The sequence below is a fragment of the Neofelis nebulosa genome, chromosome 3, assembly GCF_028018385.1.
Source record: "Neofelis nebulosa isolate mNeoNeb1 chromosome 3, mNeoNeb1.pri, whole genome shotgun sequence".
Lineage (NCBI taxonomy): Eukaryota > Metazoa > Chordata > Mammalia > Carnivora > Felidae > Neofelis > Neofelis nebulosa.
In genome coordinates, this window is record NC_080784.1 from 164,654,161 (window position 1) to 164,675,363 (window position 21,203).

At 38.5% G+C, this 21,203-nt stretch overlaps 1 protein-coding gene across 3 annotated transcripts in view; it reads left to right on the plus strand.

The window, feature by feature from the left end:
* SCFD2 (sec1 family domain containing 2) overlaps positions 1–21,203 on the plus strand; it is a 405,099-nt gene that overhangs the window by 69,008 nt on the left and 314,888 nt on the right. For all 3 annotated transcript variants that reach the window (XM_058722604.1, XM_058722603.1, XM_058722602.1), the window contains exon 4: positions 8,885–9,060. In XM_058722604.1, coding sequence (XP_058578587.1) covers positions 8,885–9,060 — 176 coding nt within the window. The remainder of the gene's footprint in view (positions 1–8,884; positions 9,061–21,203) is intronic.

Sequence of the window (21,203 nt, forward strand, 5' to 3'; positions counted from 1 at the left end):
TAGACAATCATGTTTATTCATTTAAAAGATATTTGTTATCTGCTCATATTATATATTAAGTCTTTGTAGGGAATAAGAAATGTATAAAATATTGTTTTGTCGGGGCACCTGGGTGGCTCAGTCGGTTGAGCGTCCGACTTTGGCACAGGTCATGATCTCACGGTTTGTGAGTTCGAGCCCCATGTCGGGCTCTGTGCAGGCAGCACAGAGCCTGCAGCCTGTTTCAAATTCTGTGTCTCCCTCTCTCTCTGCTCCTCCCTCGCTCATGCTGTCTCTCTCTCTCTCCTTCAAAAAATAAATAAAAAAAACATTAAAAATACTGTTTTGTCTTCAAATAAGTCATTTAACTTTTCTGAGTCTGTTCTTCTGTCTGCAAGATGGGGGGTTAGCAGATTATCTGCTTATCTGGTAATAAGATGATTTATATGAAACATAGCATTTATGAAATTCAAAGTATTCTGTCAAAGAAGGGCATATGATGGAATTATTTATTGTCTCCTGGGCATGTAAGACACATTATAAACATAATGACCAATGGTTATGTAACTGCGTATGAAGAGTATTCTACCCAATGTAGAGGTGGAATTATTCTGTCTGAAGGATTTGTTCCCTGATCATTTCAGTTGGAAAATGTGTGGCTAGAGTAATGGTTTTCAGAAGCAAAAGTTGAGATTTGGGATTTAGTTACCTAGTGATTATCTCGAAGCCTAAGTAGTAAATTTCTAAAGGAAATAAAAGGTTGACCAACTAGAGAGAGAAGGTAGAATGGTTGAGAAGGGTGGAGGGCAGAACCCTAAACAGTACCTCTGTTTAAGGGTATGAAGGAAATAGACAATCTTAGAGAAATGGACAGAAAGTTTTCATTGAATTAAAAATAATGCCTGAAAGCTTTTAGGTCATTAAACAAATGCTTCCCTATTACACCTCATGTAACTTGATTTGCCTCTGTTTCTCGGTGTCCCTCATTTGCAAAATGGGAATCTGAATTTTTAATGTCCCTTCTTCAAGCATCTGCCCTCTGGCCCTATATTTTTAACTTAAATTGGTGCATCTTTTTTCTCTTCTTTTTCCTTCCTCTGCCTCTTTGTCTTCTTCCTCCTTCTCTTCCTCTTCTTCCTTATTTTTATGTTTTCTTCACATAAGGGATCCTCAACAAGAGAATAAGGGCCAGGAGTTTAAAAACCCGAGAATGGGGGCGCCTGGGTGGCGCAGTCGGTTAAGCGTCCGACTTCAGCCAGGTCACGATCTCGCGGTCCGTGAGTTCGAGCCCCGCATCAGGCTCTGGGCTGATGGCTCGGAGCCTGGAGCCTGTTTCCGATTCTGTGTCTCCCTCTCTCTCTGTGCCTCCCCCGTTCATGCTCTGTCTCTCTCTGTCCCAAAAATAAATAAAAAACGTTGAAAAAAAAAAAAAAATTAAAAACCCGAGAATGATATGATGAGAAGGCTCATGGCTACAAGATGGGAGTTTCTTTCCATAGAGGCTTCCCTGAGAGCAGAAATTCCTTTCCAAGTGGGGGTAGACCCACCAAGTAAATGCTCCTTCTCTGGCGGCCTAGAATACTGCCCTCTAGAAAACAGGGGTAGTCTATCTGTTCCCTTCCATGCTTTCTGCTGAGTTTATAAATGTTGATGCAGTGTTTAAGTTAGCCTCAGGAAGGCTGCATTTCCAAGGAAAACCAAACCATAAATGTTTCTGGTGGTTTTATATTTCACTGTTTTGTGTAACTTTTGGGGAAAGCTGTTTATTTCCTATTTGTGACCCCTGGTCCCACAGCAGTTATGCTTTATTCCACACCATCTTGAAAACATATCTTGCAATAAAATTCTAAATTTTGGAATGATTTGATTAAATTGATTTGCCTAATTAAAATGCTCTTTTCACATTAGTTTCTTACTCTATCTTTGTAGTGCCATAGAGCTCAAAATTTGTGTTAACAAGAAACATACGCGATCTAAAGGATAGCCCAGGAAACCTTCAGTATATATAGTGTGATAAAAATGGACATCAATTTCCAGCTGGACTTTATCCAGGTTTCACTATACAGATGGCTGTATATACTGCCCTTCAGATCCTTACGGGAGAAGATTTATAATGTCTTCCCTCTCCCTTCTTTAATAACTTGTTTCGGCGTCTAATGGTCATCATGATCGTGAAGTTTGTTTCTCATTTCTGACTAATCTCTCCACCTGGATGCTGACCATATTTCTTTGCCCTTTGACCTCAACAGAGGTGGGAAGCTGGCAGTTATATTTACTCTTCTGTTTCTTTATCCCTTTATGAAAGTCAATGCTTCATCCATTGTATAAATCAGTGATAGTGATAAACTCAAATTTCCCAGACAAAAATACATATCTGTTTATTTTACCTGAGGCATATGTGATTTTATTTCAGAATTAAGAGGCTATTTAAAAAGTAATACTAGCACCTGCTTCTCGAAAATTCAAATCATAATGTACATGAACTAAAAAGTGAAGGTACACCCTCCCTCCCCACTATTGTGCTCTTCAACATAATCTTTGTTCCTAAATTACTTTCTTGCTTTCCAAGCCTTTTTCTATGTAACATGGGTAAGAAAGTAAGTAAATAAATATGAAAAATATTATGAGAAAAATAAAATAAAGAAGCATTCTAATCATATGGCAATATAGTTTCCCTTGTGATTCTTTTCCCTCATTCTTTAAAAAAAGTTTTTTTTTAACGTTTATTTACTTTTGAGAGACAGAGAGTGAGCAGAGGAGGAGCAGAGAGAGAGAGGGAGACACAGAATCTAAACCAGGCTCCAGGCTCTGGCTGTCAGCACAGAGTCTGAAGCAGGGCTCCAACCCATGAACGGCAAGATCATGACCTGAGCCGAGGTCAGACGGTTAACCAACTGAGCCACCCAAGCACCCCTCTTTTCTCTCATTCTTATTAGTGTTTTGGCTAAAATACCAGAAGGAAACTTAGTCATACAGTTGTGCCTTATTTTTTTTTTTTTTTATTTTTTTTTTTTAATTTTTTTTTTCAACGTTTTTTTTTTTTTTTTATTTATTTTTGGGACAGAGAGAGACATAGCATGAACGGGGGAGGGGCAGAGAGAGAGGGAGACACAGAACCAGAAACAGGCTCCAGGCTCCGAGCCATCAGCCCAGAGCCTGACGCGGGGCTCGAACTCACGGACCGCGAGATCGTGACCTGGCTGAAGTCGGACGCTTAACCGACTGCGCCACCCAGGCGCCCCAGTTGTGCCTTATTTTAAACATTACATGCACACTTTAAAAATTATGTGAAATTGTTAAAATTTTAATTAAAAAAATTTTAATGTTTATTTTTTTTATTATTTTTTTTTAAATTTTTTTTAACGTTTATTTATTTTTGAGATAGAGAGAGACAGAGCATGAAATGGGGAAGGTCAGAGAGAGAGAGGGAGACACAGAATCTGAAACAGGCTCCAGGCTCTGAGCAGTCAGTGCAGAGCCCGACGCGGGGCTCGAACTCATGGACCATGAGATCATGACCTGAGCCGAAGTCAGACACTTAACCGACTGAGCCACCCAGGCGCCCCAATGTTTATTTTTTATTTTATTTTTGAGAGAGAGAGAGAAAGAGAGAGAGTGGGCATGAGTAGGGGAGGGGCAGAGAGAGGGAGACACAGAATCTGAAGCAGTCTTCAGGCTCTGAGCTGTCAGCCCAGACAGAGCCCAGCGCGGGGCTTGAACTTGTGAACTGTGAGATCATGACCTGAGCTGAAGATGGACGCTTAATCAACGAGCCACTAATGGATGCTTGAGCCACACAGGAGCCCCAATTAAATTGTTAAATTTAAAATGTGTGAAGATATTGCTACATCCCTAGAAAACTGTTTCAACGAAAGCTAAATATACACCCACCCAGCAAACACATGGGCATATAGCCAGTAGAAATGAGTGCTTACATCCACCAGTGAGTGCTTACGTCTAACATATGTTAGAATGTTCATAGCATCATTATTTATAATGGCTCCAAACTGTAAAATATAAGCAGAATAGATGAAAAAGCAACCAAAGCAGAATAGATGAAAAAAAAAAAAAAAACCAGTACAATCATTTAGAGCAATAAAGCACATTGAAAAAAAAAAAAAAGATCGAGATTCTGGATAATGTTGAACAAAAGCTAGACACAAAAGAGTACATATGTGTAATTTCATTTATATGAAGTTCAAAAGCAGTTAAAAAAAAAAAGATCTGTGCTGGTAGAGGCAGAAGTAATGGTCTACCTTTGTGGGATTACTGACTGGATAGGTATACAAAGGAATCTTCTAGAGTGTTGAACATATTCCATACCTTGATCTGAGTGGTGGTTACATGGTAGATATATACGTAAATATCAATTGAACTGTATACTTAATATTTGTATGCTTTACTTTATGTTATATCCTCATTTTTTTTTTTTAATTTTTTTTTCAACATTTTTAATTTATTTTTGGGACAGAGAGAGACAGAGCATGAACGGGGGAGGGGCAGAGAGAGAGGGAGACACAGAATCGGAAACAGGCTCCAGGCTCTGAGCCATCAGCCCAGAGCCCGACGCGGGGCTCGAACTCACGGACCGCGAGATCGTGACCTGGCTGAAGTCGGACGCTTAACCGACTGCGCCACCCAGGCGCCCCTATATCCTCATTTTCCACCTGTTTTACCTGATGCTCCCGAGCCTGGAGTTGCTGGTGTCTTCTAGGGAGGTGGCTCCCTCTTTGTTGCCCTACCTTTTCATGGCAAAGCCTTTTATGGGTGGCTGAGGTTAGGAGGTTTATTTTTATGGTTTGTTTTGCTCCATCATTTAGTATACTTCCAACCCTATTTTACCTTCCAGGAATTTATATTTTAGCTAAAATTTTTTTTATATGATAAACATGACAATAGTTTATCATATTAAATATGATATTATCTATCATAGAGAGATATATCTATATATAGATATTATCTATCTATCTATATATAGTCATTTTTATCTATTTATATATATTATATTATATTATTATTATATTATATTATTATATTATATATATTATAATATAATATTTTAATATATAAAATATTTAAAATATATTTTAAAATATAATATATAAAATATTTAATATATAAAATATTATATTATATTAATTATATTATATATATTATATATATTATATATATTTATATATATCTATATTTATAAAGTTGGAGTTCACTTACAGTTATCATTACTTGAATATTCTCATTTCTGCTGTTTCTCAGTTATAACTAAGTACAGTTATGTCTCCCAGTGGAAAATTTCATTCAGGTTATCTTCTGATTTATATGGATTTATAGCAATATCTTTTTCATAACTAAGGGAATTTGGGTATGGGCTTTCTCTTGGGGTGATGAGAATGCTCTCTAAGTGTATAGTGGTGATGGCTGTATAATTCTGCCAAGAACTGCTGAATTGTATATTTTAAGGGTGAATTGTATGGTACGTATCCAAACAAAATTTAGCCAAAGGTTAAACATAAGTCACGAAACTCCCCTAAAATGTAGAAAGAACAGGACATTGAAAAGTTGGTAGAAAAGATAAAAGATATAGAGAACCAATCTAGGAGGTCTAAGAAAGATATTTGAAGTTTCAGAAAGAAAGAGACAGCAGAGTATAAGAAATTAGCAAAGGAAGAATGAGACTTTCCCAGATGTGAAGAAAGTCAAACTGAATAGGCCTCCTGAGAAGAAAGTGGAAAGAATAAAAGACTTCTAAACTAGACATAATCACTGTGAGTTCTTCGAGTACAAGAGAATAAGAGCCTGGGGGCCCCCAAATGGAAAAAAGAATCTCACCTACAAAGGAACAGGAATGAGATTGGCACACATTCTTTATTAGCAACCATGAAAACCAGGATGTAGTGAACAGCACATTATTGGCAACCTAGAATTGCAGACCCAGACAAACTATTATGAAACTCTGAGGGCAAGAAAATGCCTTTTCAGGGACACAAAAACTCTGCTTTCTTCAAAGTTTCCTTTCTAAGGAAGTTACTTGAGGATGTCCAGCAAAACAAGGCAGTATACCAAGAAAGAAAAATCAAGGATTTAATGAAACAGTTCCAACAGAGGAGAGCAATAAAAGCAGTTCCAGGCTGCTGGCTGTGCAGAAAGGCCTAGAAAACAGTCTGCCCATGTTGGAATGGGACCATGAAGGGTTTGACAGTATCCAGGAAGGAAAAAACCGCACAGACTCCAAAGGTAAGAGAGTGTATTTGAGGTTAGAAAACGTTAAAGCTTCGGTGAAGGCAGATAATACCTTATCAGAACAGAGAGAGACAGAGAGAGAGAGGAAGGAAGGAAGGAAGGAAGGAAGGAAGGAAGGAAGGAAGGAAGGAAGGAAGGAAGGAAGGGAGGAGAAAGGGAGGGAGGGGAAAAGGAAGAATGGAAGAAAAAAATATGCCATAGAGCATTTTAGGAGCAGAGTATTATATGCATAAGGAAATGTAATCATAGCACTTAATTTGGCTCTGTCATTAGTAGTTATATAGTTTATAATGATGTAAGCACTATCGATTGATTTTGAACTTTTCTAATGAAACCATAGAAAGAGCACATAAGACTGTGTTATGGCTACAGAAAAAAACATAAATGCCAGTCATCGTGACGAGGTACAAATAAAAGTATTGGTGATTTGAAAGATGAAAAGGGGGAAATAAGTAAAGGGAAGTGTAAGGGGGGGGGTTGACTAATGTCCTCTTTTTAGAACATGGAAAGCTGGAGGCTACCATCTGCAGTTGACAGAACAAAAAAGAAAGTTTTAGTATATAATGTAGGTTACAAAAATAACCAACAGATGGGGGCAAAATGTTTGAAATCTTTTGTCTGCATATAGACTATCTTACAGTCTCTTTGTTGTGTGTTTCTATCCCTTTTTATTTTTTTCTGGCATTCGGATGGAGTAAGGAAGGGATATAAACCTATTTGTTCAGTCTACTCTCTGAGCCTTTTGTATGTTATTTACAAATCTCCTAAAGCATCTTTCACGCACAAGATTCAGGCTGTCTTGTGTTAACTGTTGAATTTTTCTCTGATGGTCCTGCCTACTGACCTATGGTTTCATTTTAGTAGAGCTGTTACCTTTATGTATTGTTGTGGGTGTTTTTGCTATAATGTGTATACATTCCTGGAAAAGTTGTTTTGCAGAATCACATACTAGGAATCAGGATTCATGATAAAAAAAAAAAAATACCATTAGCAGAGGCCCATTCAAAAGTCTTTGCAAATTAATAATCCGAGCACTGACAAAACCAGTAGGAATCTTGATAAAATACTAGCATAGATAAAAAAGATACGCTAAATTTCTATTCAAAGGGAAATGTTACAGCATATACAGGACTCTATGTGAACCAGAGAGTTGAAGGTAGCTTACTGGAAGGGGATGTAAAGAGGAGGAGAGGCTGTTTAGTTGTGCCGAAGATTAGGAGAACAGGAAGCACTTCCAAGGCAGGGGCACATGGCCAGGCAGAGCCCAGAGAAGGAGCTGGAAATGCGTGCACACTGGGTATCATGGCTTGTTTCGTCTTATGGCTTGCAGCGTTCAGCTGCTGCTATTAGGTGGCACAAAATGTTAAAATAATGAGAAAAAATGACAAATGAACAGATGTGACTTTTGTGTAATACTGAAATTATTCCGTTTGCCAATTGTGTGTGAACAATTAAGTTTTAGCAGGACATACTGTATCTAAATATTTTAATGTACTGTGCCTTTATTATACTAGAAAAATGACTGAAGAAGAGGGAAATGTTATGCTGATTTCTGGGAACGCAAGACTTAAAACACAAAAGTTTGTTTATTCAAATTTCACACACTGGGTTTTCACGAAAATGATGAATAAAAAAAACATGCAATGACAGTATTATTATTTCTCATACCAAGAGGTTTTTAAAAAAATTTACTAGTAATATGCTGTTTTAGACAAAATTTCTGATGGTAGTTGCTGTCTACCATTAAGACACAGTTCTATGATTAAATCAAGCCCAGCACTGACAGAATAAGATGTGCAGGAAAGGTTTACCAGACTTGCATCTAAGTTCGGCCCCATTGCTGCCTTCTTGTCCAGTGGAGAGAATCTGGTGTTCAGGAGTTTCATCCACAGTACCGATGAATGGCAGGAATGCAGTCTGAGACCCTGGAGAATGTTAAAACACTTGAAGGACTGCTGTAGGCAAAAGTTGGAGCTAGAGGCTCTGAAGGAGTGAATCTTCAACAGGCATTTTGTTTCGTTTTTCTTACAATCTCTAGTCCTTTATGAGATGGGGCTCTGGGTCTAGGTCAAGGCAACCATCCTAGTAAAAACGATGCCAAACATTTTCTTCTGATGCCTTGTCTTCCAGGTTTGTTTGTTTGTTTGTTTGTTGCCGCTCCAGTTCTCCATAGGTTTTTATTTCATGTAACAGCCAGCTTTTATCTTCATGAATATTGTCATGAACCCACTGATACCAGTGATAAGGTTTTAGTTCCAGTCATAACAGATTTCTCTCCGACTTTCTGTACACACGCGCACCATTAGAAATTTTGCCTTTTTGCTTCTTCGATTGTTATGTCCTCAGTCTTGGAGAGGCACCCTATTTTGAGCTCACCAATACTTACTGGTGTAACTTTATCTGAGAACTTATTTATGGGGCATTGTAGAATTACAGGATAAACTCTACTAGCAATATGGCCTTGGCCAGATGGCTTAACATCTGCGTCTTTACTTGTGCAATGTAGGTAATAGTTTCAAATTTGCTGTTGTCACCATGTTGTTTTAAGAATCACAAAGGCTTAGGAAAGCTCGCCGTCAACTCTGAAGTTCTGCCCAGTGCAAGGCAGTAGTATTACTGATGACATTCTTCTCATGATTTCACCATTGATAAATTATTGTTTCTCCAGGGAGAGTCACTCCGGGGCAGCTCCTGTCCTATATTCATCTCTTCAAGAACAACCTCAAAGCTTTAGTGAGTCACTGTGGGCTCCTACAGCTTGGGCTGGCCACAGTTCAAACTCTGAAACACCCACAGACTGCCAAATGGGACAACTTTCTGGCTTTTGAAAGACTCCTTCTCCAGGTATGTTGCTATGGGAGTTTCTTGGGATATTAATAGTTAAAATGTTCACTTCTGGGGAAAAACTTGGATTTTTATTGTAGTCTTAATAGTAAGTCATATTGTTGACATATGCTCTATATCATATTCTCTAAGAACCTCCAAATTAAAATTACACTAGGAATTTTCCATACCTTTTTTTTTTTTTTATAGTGACCTCTTTGGCTTTTCACTCAATATCAAGAATGTCTTTTGATCATTTGACTAACCTTTGGGAACCTCTTCAACTTTATGCCATTTGGACCTTTCTTGATCTCCATGGCATCTTTATTCAATCCTTGCTACTTTTCTTGTAGAATATTGCTACTATTTACATTTCTTCTGACACTAATCCTCAGATAACATCTAGCATGTGGCTTAAAATGATGTTTAGTAAAAGATGAAGGAAGGCAAACTACATTTGTGAATGTGGTGAATTTGAAGTGATTTGTATTGGGTCAGGACCTTTTCATGATTGATAAAACTTAAGAAGTTATAAAGCATTTCAAACTTAAATAAAATAATATGACATATCCACATATTCTCCACATAGAATCAGAATAATTTACCATTTTTATGTTTACTTTATATTCTTTTTCATTAAAGAAATAAAACCATAAATAAAGTTGAAACATTTCTGATACTATACCCTTCCTTGCTCTGATTCTCCTTTTTGTTTTCCCAGAGGTATTCACAAACTCAATTCCTTGTTTTTATATTTTTATTAAATACTTACTTATCCATAAATAATACAGAGTATTGGGCTCTGGGTTTTACTTTTTATGTAAGTAATATTGTATTATAAATATTCCTAAACAACATGTGTTTTCCTCTCAACATCCTATTTTTAAGATAGTTCAAGCTGACATGTATTGATCTAGTTCATTTAAACTATACCACACTATTTGATTGTATGACTATACACACTTTATTTCTCCAATTCATATTTATCCAATTCAAATATTCCATATTTGTATGTGTGTGTGTGTGTGTGTGTGTGTGTGTGTGTGTGTGTGTGTATGGAGAGGGACAGAGAGAGTGAGAGGAAATTCAGTGGAGAGAGAGAGAGAGAGAGAGAGAGAGAGAGAGAGAGAGAGAGAAAGAAATAGAGAAAAAAGAATATGGTGAATCTCCCAGGACATGTTTTTTGGTGTACATGTGAAAGAGTTTTTGTAGGATACATACCTTGGAAAGGATGTTAGATTGTTGACCATGCATATTGTTGAGTTCACTGAATATCCCAAAAGTGATCACCAAAGAGTTTGAACTAGTTGACCCTTGCACTAGGCATGGATGACATTGTGTTCCCTTACATAGTGTCCAGTACTCAGTTTTATCAAATTAGAACATTTTTTTAAATAGTGGAGTCAGTGCTATTTCTTTATGTAAGTTTGCAATTCTCTGACTCCTGATGAGGTTGGACATCTTGTATAGTATTTATTGGCTTTTCAATCTTCCTCTTCTGTCAATTACTCATTCTTTTTTGTTTTTTTGTTTGTTTATTTATTTTGAGAGAGAGAGAGAGAGAGAGAGAGAGAACAAAGGAGGGCAGAGAAAGAGGGAGAGAGAATCCCAAGCAGGCTCTGTGCTGCCAGCCCAGAGCTCAGCGTGGGGCTTGATCTCATGAAATGTGAGATCATGACCTGCCAATATCAAGAGTCAAACGCCCAAGTGAGTGAGCCACCCAGTCACCCCTCAATTGTCCATTCTTATATTGTGCCCATTTTTATCTATTGGGTAACAGAAAAACTGTCTCATATCATGCAAATACTTCTCTAAGGATGTGGTTTGTCTTTTAACTTTAATTCCAGTATATTGTACAGAAGTCTAAAATTTTAATGTAATCTAGCTGGTTAATATTATCCTTTATGATTTGTGCTTATTTATGTTTTATATTAGAAACCTATTTATACCGCTAATTTCTAAACATGTTGTTCTATATTTTCCACTAAAAATTTACTTTTGACATGTGAAATTTTAATGCACGTGGAATTTATTTTTGTTTATGGTATCATTCAGATCTTTCTTTTCTTGTTTTGAGAGAGAGAGGGCACAAGTGAGCGAGGGGCAGAGAGAGAGAGAGAGGGAGAGAGAGAAGTGGGGCTTATCCGGGACTCATGTTTACCCGAAGTGGGGACACGAGCTCACCCAAAGCAGGGCTCGTGGTCACCCGTAGCGGGACTCAAACTCATGAGCTGTGAGATCATGACCTGAGCTGAAGTCAGATGCTTAACAACTGAGCCACCCAGGCGCCCCTAACTTTCTTTTCTTCCATATGGATAGTCTAGTCTCCCCACATTATTTATGAAATACTCCAAGTACCATAAATTATTTATCTAAGAGTCATTTTCCTCTTTCTTGTGTTGGCAAAGCATCAGTTTTGTTCCAGTGTCTGCTCTTTTCTCATGTGATTCAGGCAAATCCTGATTGGTCTCAGAATACATTGGCATTTTCATTTCCTTACCTGATGATTAGTTTAGCAGCTCAAGCCAAAGATAGGCGAAGGGTAGTCTGCTGGAAGTGTTTCTAGGAAAGGTTTTCTTTTGCCCTGACAGAAGATACATAATTAGGAAACAATTTCCTTTTTCTGCCTCTTGATGTATGTTTGTGACATGAGCAGTTTTGATAATGAAGGGAGCTCACTGAGATCCGAGTAAGACAGAGTCTGGATCTTTGATGACTTTGAACCTTAGCTCAAATATCTTGTTTTGTGATATAATTATTCTTCTCATTGTTTGAGTCATTTAAAAAATGTTGGTTTTCTGTTATTTGGAGCCAAAAGATATTCATCCTTTTCCTACTAATATATGATATGCTAAGACACCACATAAAAGTGAGCATGTTTCTTACTTTCTAGTCCGTTCCAGGTTAGTCAGTTTATCCATCACAGAATTAATACTACAATGTTTTAAAATCAGTATGTCCAGTTTTATGCTTTTCTTTATAAAAGAGAATTACAAGATTTATTTGTGGGTATTTTAAAGATTTTAATACCATTGTGAATTGAATTTCTTAAGGTTCAATTTTCTAATTGTTTGTTGCTGGCACACAGGAATACTCTTGACTCTTGCCTGGTGATCACATGTCCAAAAACTTTGCTTTTGCATTATATTTGTTTCTTCCTTTCTACACTGGACACCATTTCTTTCTTAGTGCACTGACCAGATATGAGGACACTGCTCAACAGAGGCAGTGAAAAGAGGTATCTTCGTCTTATTCCTGAGTTTAAAGAAAATATTCTAAAATTTTACCATTAAATATTATGTTTGCTGAGGTTTTTTTGTTTTTGTTTTTTTTGTTTTTTGTTTTTTTACTTTTTTAAAAATCAGGCTAAGAATGTTCCTTCCTAAACCTAGTTTGCTACGTTGTTGTTTTGTTGCTGTTGTTTTTATCATATGTGAGTGTTGGATTTGATTTAATACAGATTATGAATTTTTTAGATGACTATGTAGGGTTTTCTCACCCTTAATTGTTAACGTGGTAACTTGTAGTCGTAATTTTTTAATGTTAAAGAATCATTACTGTGTTCCTGGATAAGTTCAACTTGGTCCTGCCCCACTGCTGGATTTAGTTTGCGAATACTTTACTTAGCTATTTGCACTTATGCTCCTAGGTGAGATTAGCATATGATTTTTCTTTATTGTGGTGCCATTGTCTGGTTTTAAAACAAAGGTTATGGTACTTTTTTAAGAATCAGGATAAGTTTCATTTTTATATTTTCTGGAGCTATTTGTATAAGAAAGGAATAATCAGTTGCTCAACAGGGAGATATCTCTAAAGAACCACCTCCCCATAGCTTTGTTGTTGTTAGATTTAGATTTTTATTTCTGATTTAATCACTTAGATATTTCTAGATCTATTTAATTTCCTGTTTCTTCTCGAGACTTTGGTAGTTGATATTAGCTTAAGTTGGCTATTCATTTGTATTTTCAAATTTATTGGCAGAAATTGATTCATAGACTTCTCTTAAATATTTAAATCTCCTTTGAATATATAGTTATATTCCATTTTTAAATGCCTAGTATTTTATTTTTATTTATTTATTTTTATTTTGCTCACTTTGTTTTTTATTTTAGTGTTAGTGGAATTTTATTAATCATTCTAAAGATCCAGCTATCTGTATCTGCATCTGTCTATCTCATGTATACTCATACCTATAGCTATCTATTAAAGGCCATGAGTTCATACTAACCACAATTCTGATCTAATACCGCAGGGTTATTGTAGCTTTTTCCCTTTCCCTGTTTGTAACTTCCCTCTCTGACCATGAAGAACCTGTCTCCCCTTACCCTCAACATATTGAATGACACGATAAATTCCCCCCATATGTAACCAATCTCCCATTAGAGTTGCCGCGCCTCTCACGCCCTCCTCACCTCACCTGGGCTCTGTCTTCCTGCTGCAGGCCATGGCCAAGTCCACGTAGATGTTCTCTCTCGCCTCCCACACAGGCAGTCCTCCTGAAGCTGCCACGTGCATGCCCTTCTCGCCTCGCTGGAGCTCTGACATCTTGCCCTGTGCTCCCCCTGCCTCGCCCTCGTGCATGGGTGCCCTCCTCACTCCTCTCAGGCTCCGGGACCCACCAGCAGACCCCACTGCTGCCCGCACGGCACAGACACCTCCTCATTCTGCGGGCTCTGACCCCAGCCAGAATATTGCCTTTGCCACTCCCCTGTTCAGATGATCTCACCTCCCTGCTCAGGCTCTGACACGGTCTTTGGAGACTGCTCTTCTCCAACTTCCAGTGAGTGCTTTTTTTCACCTCCTTTGGTTCTAACAACCCTGTACACTTGTTACTTCCCCCCTGGATCCCTGTATAGTCCTTTAGGCTCTGATAACCTGCTCCAGGCCACTGCTCCAACTCCTTCCCTCCCCACTGCCCTGCCACACAGCTTCCTCACCCTCTCCTGCCCACCACTTATGTCCTCTAAGGTGATTCTCTAGCTCTCCAAAGTCTAGCAAAAGTGTTTTAACGCAAGGCAGAGCAGTTTTCTCCCAGGAATGATCATCTTTCAACTCACTAGAGGTTTCTGAAGAAACTTGATCCAGTATTGATGCTAAGCCATCTTATATTTGTAATTAAGTTTTAGAATCCTGTTCCATATTAGACTGCCTCAGATGTGACCACAGGACTTGGTGTGGTTCTTTCAGCAAGTGGAAAGGAATAAAAACACTGGGGAAAAGAAGTAAGTGTTTAAAATGCAAAAACCCTACTTCTTATCATAATTGCACGTTACCCGGCTAGCACTGTGTTCTCCATCATTTCTGGATCCTTGCATGTTAGTGTTGTAGCAGAGGCAAACTTGTAGACTGGCCGTCATAATTGCTCTTTGTATATGGACATGCTTATTTTATATAGTATACATTTACCCATTAGTGTAACAAGTCCTAATATACGGTGAGCTATCCCTTTTACAGACGTTAGTTTGATAGTAGAGCATCTAAGTTTATTTTGAGGACGAAGGCAACTTCTAGCATTTCCCAAAGAGCTTGAGAGCCACTTAGATGCAAATCTCAGTCAGCACGGAGAGTTGTTTATTTCTTTGGAGACTCATTTCCACCACTTTCTACCAGGCCTTTGTCACCGGGACCTCAATGTTGACTTTATGGCCTAAACATTATAGACAATCTTGGTTAAGAAAAAGAAATTGGTCCTGGAAATCTATACTTAAGTACAGGTTACTGCATTTCGTCTACACTACCATCTTTTGGTTCAGTGGTTTAGGCGATTTTATGGCAAATCAGCAACAGATCTGAGTACAATTCATAAGACTTATGTTTGGCTGCGGCTTCTGAAAATGACAGAAAGATCATGTTGTGTGCTCAAAAGAGAAACTTTTTTGAGTGTTGTTGGGGAAAAATCTAATATTTATCAGCAGTGAATATGCTTTTAAAGACCAAAGGAGATAAAACAGCTTCTCAACTCCTTTTCCTCTCCCTTATCTCCAAGGTCCAATATCACGGTCTGTGTTTTAGGTGTTTGGTACATGTGTGCACATTGCCAAATAATTGTTTCTGTTTCAAGTTTCAAATGTAGGAAAGAGCAGATTTAATCTGAACATGGATACATATGTGATTCTATTCATGAATGTATTCACTTGTAAGAGTAGCTTTGCTTTATTTATTTATTTATTTATTTATTTATTTATAATATGAAATTTATTGTGAAACTGGTTTCCATACAACACCCAGTGCTCATCCCAACAGGTGCTCTCCTCAGTAAATCAAAGTACAGATTTACTTATTTTGGATAGTCGTCTACGAAGAAGTAGACTCTTTTTAGAGTGGAGCAAGAGAGATTGATTTCGTCACCTCATCTAATTAAGATCAAATTGCCTACCTCATAGTGTTTGCTATTGTTAGGATTGAATGCAATTATGTACGTACATCACTAAGTACAGTGCTTGACATTTAGTAAACACTCAATAAATAGTAGTTATTTATTCTTTCAGCTGAACCACAAATATTACAAATGCCAATTTATTTTATAAGAGCAATGCCTTCAACATACTCTCACCTAGACTTTGTTTTTCTAACTTAAAGTTTGTTAAGGAAAAATGAAGTTGTTCCTTAGGACAATGTTACTGCCTTTTTGTATTTACTGTTTGATAATATTTAACAGCATTTTCCTTTAAAGCTAGATGTAAATCCCAGTGTCTCTAATCTGCATGTCTGATGTTTTTGTGCCAATTGTCACAAAGAAAAACTTTATTGACCATAATTTACTGTGGTTATGAAACAGTAGCAAGCTCTGTGGTAGAAGAGGCAGCTGTGTTTATATTTCCTAAAATAATATACTTTATACATATGTGTTACCCATCTCCAGTTATTTCTTTGGGCAGAATTTACATTTCTAAATTAAAATATCACACTTGGAAAGGGAGTTTGAAATCAAATAAAATGAGTTACAAAGCCACTCAAGATAACCCAGGTACATGTTGCTTTAGTCTTAAATTTCACTTGCCTTTGCAGTGAAAAGTAGCTATACCATTTTACTAGTTGTCAAACCAGTTTTTTTATGGGTAGAATGAACTCCTTTTATGAGATACTAAATTTCAGAATATCTCTTCTGTAACAAATCACATTTCCCTTAGCTAAAGAGTATGCCTGCTTGTGCTGTAACAAACTGGGGGTTCACCTTCCCAGTCCTCTAGAGCTTCTGTGAGGTCCCCAGCCATGTGGCGCGGCTTGGAAGTAATGCCTCATTTCAGTTCCATGCCTGACCACACCGACACCCTGGGAGGTCCCGTTTTGTTGTGACTTGTCACTTGCAAAAGTGCTGGTCACATCATTTGGATAAAGAGTGAGGTACGAGGCAGAAAAAGATGATTCCCAAAGCAGTCCTGAGTGTCGTTTACACATTAAGGAGATTTTTTCATAGGATTTTTCCTGAGAAGGAAAACTGTGGAGCATGTTTAAAAGAAAACCTCTTATTTCTTTTATACTCGACTCTCAACAGTTCTGACACCAAACATGTAGGACTCCCTACACCAACCAATCCTCCAACTCTAAACACCAACTGGGTGACCTACAGTTCAATCATGACACTAACTAAATGGAGCTAGAGCAGACCCCACAGGTTGTAGGCACAGTCCCACAAGACTCCCCCCCTTCCCCCCACTTTAGACATCAATTGCAAGTCTGGGCTTCTCATACTTCTGACCAACCGGTTAGATATCAGGTCGCCCATAACCCCTTTCTCGGGCTTGATATTTGGTATAATGGCACACAAAACTCAGGGAAACATTTATTTAACTTGATCAGTTTATTATAAAGGGTATTACAAAGTATATAGGTGAACACTCAGATTAAGAGGTACATAGGGTGAGGTCTGGAAGGGTCTTAAGTGCAGGAGCTTTTGTCCCCATGTGGATGGGATGTGCCACCCTCCCAGCACATGGATGTGTTTACCAAACCAAAAGCTCACTGAACTGTATACTTGAAGTATTTTTATGGAGGCTTCATCATGTAGGCATGATTGATTATTAACTCAGTCTCTAGCCCCTCCCCCTCCCTGGAGAAGAGTGTGTAAGGCTGGAAGTTCCAAGCTTCTACTCATAGCTTGGTCTTTCTGGTGACCAGTCCTCAGGAACTATTCAGGAATCCACTAAGAGTTACCTCATTAGAACAAAAGATGCTCCTATCAGCCAGGAAATTGCAAGGGATTTAGGAGTTCTGTGTACCAGGAACCAGGGTCAAAGACCAAATATTAGAACAAACGATGATTCTAGAATTTGTATCGCTCAGGAAAATATAAGGATTTTAGAAGCTGTGTGCCAGGAACTGGGGGCAGAGACTAAATATATAGTTCTTATTATGTCACAGTGTTTTTTACAGTATTACATCAAAATAACTGCAAAGGCAAGTATTAGAGAACAACAACTTTCCCCCATTCCAGATTTCCATGAGGTGGGTCTTTGTAGGCATGCTCTTAGTCTGTCTCTGACCCTTTACATCCTCCTCTCTTGGGAAGAGGACTGTCTTTTCTAGTTGGCAAATTTGGGATGATTGAATGGGCTCAACTCTGCCTTTTCTCCTCTCGAGAGGTGCTCTGTCTGTGGAGAGCACCGTGGTACTCAGCGGTTTCAGCACCAGAATCTGCCTTCTTCTTTCTCCACTCTTCTTATTCCTTAGAGCAAGCTGGCAGCAGGGAGTAGGTGCTCTGCCCTGTGTCTCTATGGGAGGGCTCCCTGGTCAGAGCTTGCCCCTGACCCGGGGGAAAAGGCTGTCTGATTCTGGAGCTCCATAGGAACAAGCCACTTGGCTGACAGACCTAATATTCTATCACCCAGACTGGCCTTTATCACTAAAAAAAGGGATGTTTCGACTCATGCCTTTACTAAGGTCTGCTTTATTTCTCAACTTGTTCAGAAGAGAGGTGTGGTTTTTTTGTTTTTGTTTTTGTTTTTTTTTTTTGGTGGTCCCTTTGGAGAGCCCTACAGTAATCAGTTGTTTTGAATGAAATGTCTTAAATATTTTGGGAGAAGAGTTAAATGGGGATTTATTAGTTATCTCTTTGGACATTTGTATTAAGCAGTTTTGTACCTATAAAGAGATGTAGGGGGGAGATTGTAACATAATACATAGGAAAACTTTATTTTTTAATGATTGGGTTGAAAATAACAAAGGTAATTTTCCATTCTGAAAATAAAAGGGGCAGATTTGGTCAGAAGAATACTACCATTTTTCATTGATTCTAAGATGTCAATTTTTCCCCACATCTTAGTATTTCTGAAATTGGGATGCATCCTGAAATTCATGGTATTTCTTAGTTTAATGGCAGTATTCTGTTTCTTGCTGGAAGTATATAAAATAATGGTATATATTATTTGGTAATAATGGTATATATTATGATCAGTCATAGAGTCAATAAAATGGGGCTTTGAAGGTAGGAATTCAGACCTTAGGTCTGACTTGGTGTCTTCCTGACTGCTGTATTGCCCATTGGGTTAAAATAATGTTATTTAAATGGCAGTTTTCCTTCACTGGCCATGACTATGACAAATGCCTTGGCACACGAGGTATTCATTTCACTGTAGCACTTTTCATAAATTGAGGAGGTTTCCCGCCCCCCCCCCTAGGCCCCCCCCCTCCCCCCAGTAAGTTTGTGCCTAGTGCACTATGCTGTGAATACATCGTTACCTCTGGGGTAATCCTGCTGCCATGTAAGAAGTCTAATTGCCCTGAGACCTCCATATTTTTAATGTTTTTTAATGTTTATTTATTTTTGAGAGAGAGATAGAGACAGAGAGAGACAGAGAGAGAGACAGAGACAGACGGGGATGGGGTTGGAGAAAGCATGAGCGGGGGAGGGGCAGAGAGAGAGAGGGGGACAAAGGATCCAATGTGGGCTCTGCGCTGACAGCAGAGGGCCTTATGCGGGGCTAGACCTCATGAGCCATGAGATCACGACCTGAGCCGAAGTTGGATGCCAGACTGAGCCATCCAGGAACCCTGAGACCTCCATTTTTGAGATGACAAGGGCTCTTGTAGAATCCCCAACCTTGCCTACCAGCTGTGTGAGGGAGCCATCTTGGATGCCCAGCTCATGGAGCTTTCAGGTGGTTGTAGCTCCAGTGGACATCTGACCACAACCACACGATGTTCCAAAACAGGACTGCTCGAGCAAGCCCTCCTCAAATTCCAGATATGACTCCAATATTGTAATTAAAATAAAGTGTTTAATTCAAGTAGAAAAAAATTTTTTTTTCTGTGTGGATTCTTGATAGCTTAAGAATGTGTTGACTTAGCTTTGGTCCCTAGAGTGAAATATAACTTGTATAATATTTTAAATATAAAAACACTGCCTTTACATTGCTAAAAATTGTGACAGATTATCTTAATTAAACCCATGATTAGTGTTTTAAATCACTACTGATACATAAAATTTAATTATTGAATTTGCCTACTTTTTACCTATCTTGCATGTAACTCATTTTGATTAAAAACATGTGAGACATTTTATTCACAACTGCTGATTACCCATTATGAACTAACTAAAATTTAGTTAGAACAACCGACCTGAAATTAGTTAATACTATTTAAGAAATACAAACACCAAGAAACACTACTTAGAACAAGCGAAAAAAATAACTCCTGAATACAAAGATTGTATGTTCTCACAACTTTTCTAACCATTTGCTTTGTTTATCCTCCTTTCCCTATAAATAGCTGTAGGGCCTCTTTCTCATGGTTCTGGAGAACCACATTATGGCCACATTATGGCTAACTCCTAAGTATTAATTTCAGTATTAAGTTTATAGATCTCCTTTTCCCTGCCACATGCACATGCACATGCACATGTGAACACGTGCATGCATGCACACACACACACACACACACACACACACACGCTTCTTCCCTGCATAACAGGTCAAAAAAAGAAAAATAGAGCTGAAGTAACATTGATTCTGGTAAATAGGGAAACTTGGGACTTTAAAATATTAGGGTTTTTTTCCCCCAGCTTTTCTGATGGCTGGTCCAGATCAAAACTTCAATGTCACGTCCTCAGGAAAGCCAAGCCTTCCCTGAGTAGCTCTGTCATCACTTTAATTTTGTTTCTCCTTTGCTGATAGTTTTTGTTTACACACTCATTGTCTCCCTTGCTAGACCGTAAGATAAGTGAGACTAGGGACTTTGTTGACCCTGTTTACAGGTATGTTCCAGAATGTACATTCTTCATTTTCATGCTGGCCATAGCAGGCTTACCTGCCTGCCTGTGGGAATTTGAGAAGTTTGTTATAAACATGGAGTTCACTTGCCACAGAATGGCACCTGAATACGAATAACTACTTAAGTGCTTTATGAGAGTTCAGAATGATGCTTTGCATAGACATAGGACGGAAGCTTTTTATGTTAACACCTATTCTGACTTCTTACATAGCACATAGCCACCCAAAATAATGGCTGTCCTTCCCAGTCACCTTTGCAGCTAGGTTCTGGTGAATGAGACACAAGCACAAGTGAGGTGGGCCGCTTTCAGGCTGTGCGCGGAGAGGGTGGGTACATGCCTCTTACCCTTTCTTCCTGCATGCTGAAATGCAGCCAGGATGGCAGGAGCCGGCGTGGCCATCTTGGGTCACGAGAGGAAGCTGTGCGTTGGAGATGTTTAAATGAATGATGGGAGGACCATGGTTGGTTTGCTGAAGATGGTGTGAACACTGTACCAGCCCTGGACCACCTACCCGGACTTTATGTCACTGAGAAATACATTGTCTTCCTTGCTAGACTGTAAGATAAGTGAGACTAAGGACTTCGTTGACCTTGTTTACAAGTATGTCCCAGAATGTACACCCTTCATTTTCATGCTTGCCTATCTTGCAAGCCACTATAATTTTGGGTCTTTGTGACAGTAGCTAACCTACATTCTGATTAACATGGTCGTCTCTTGCTGCCGTTTTCATAGCAGTGGTTTGTTCTGTGAGCCTTGAAATTCTGATCGTTTTATGATCTCATGAGAAAGCGGTCAAAGTAATGAATTGTCTCAATGCCTGCACTCTTAAATGTCACCAGTTTCTGGGATATTTGGAAATAGTGTATGGGATTTAGATTACTTAAATGCAGCCATAAATTATTAGAGCTTTAAAATTTTCCAAACAAATTTGCTGAATAAGTCCTAGATGAAAGAC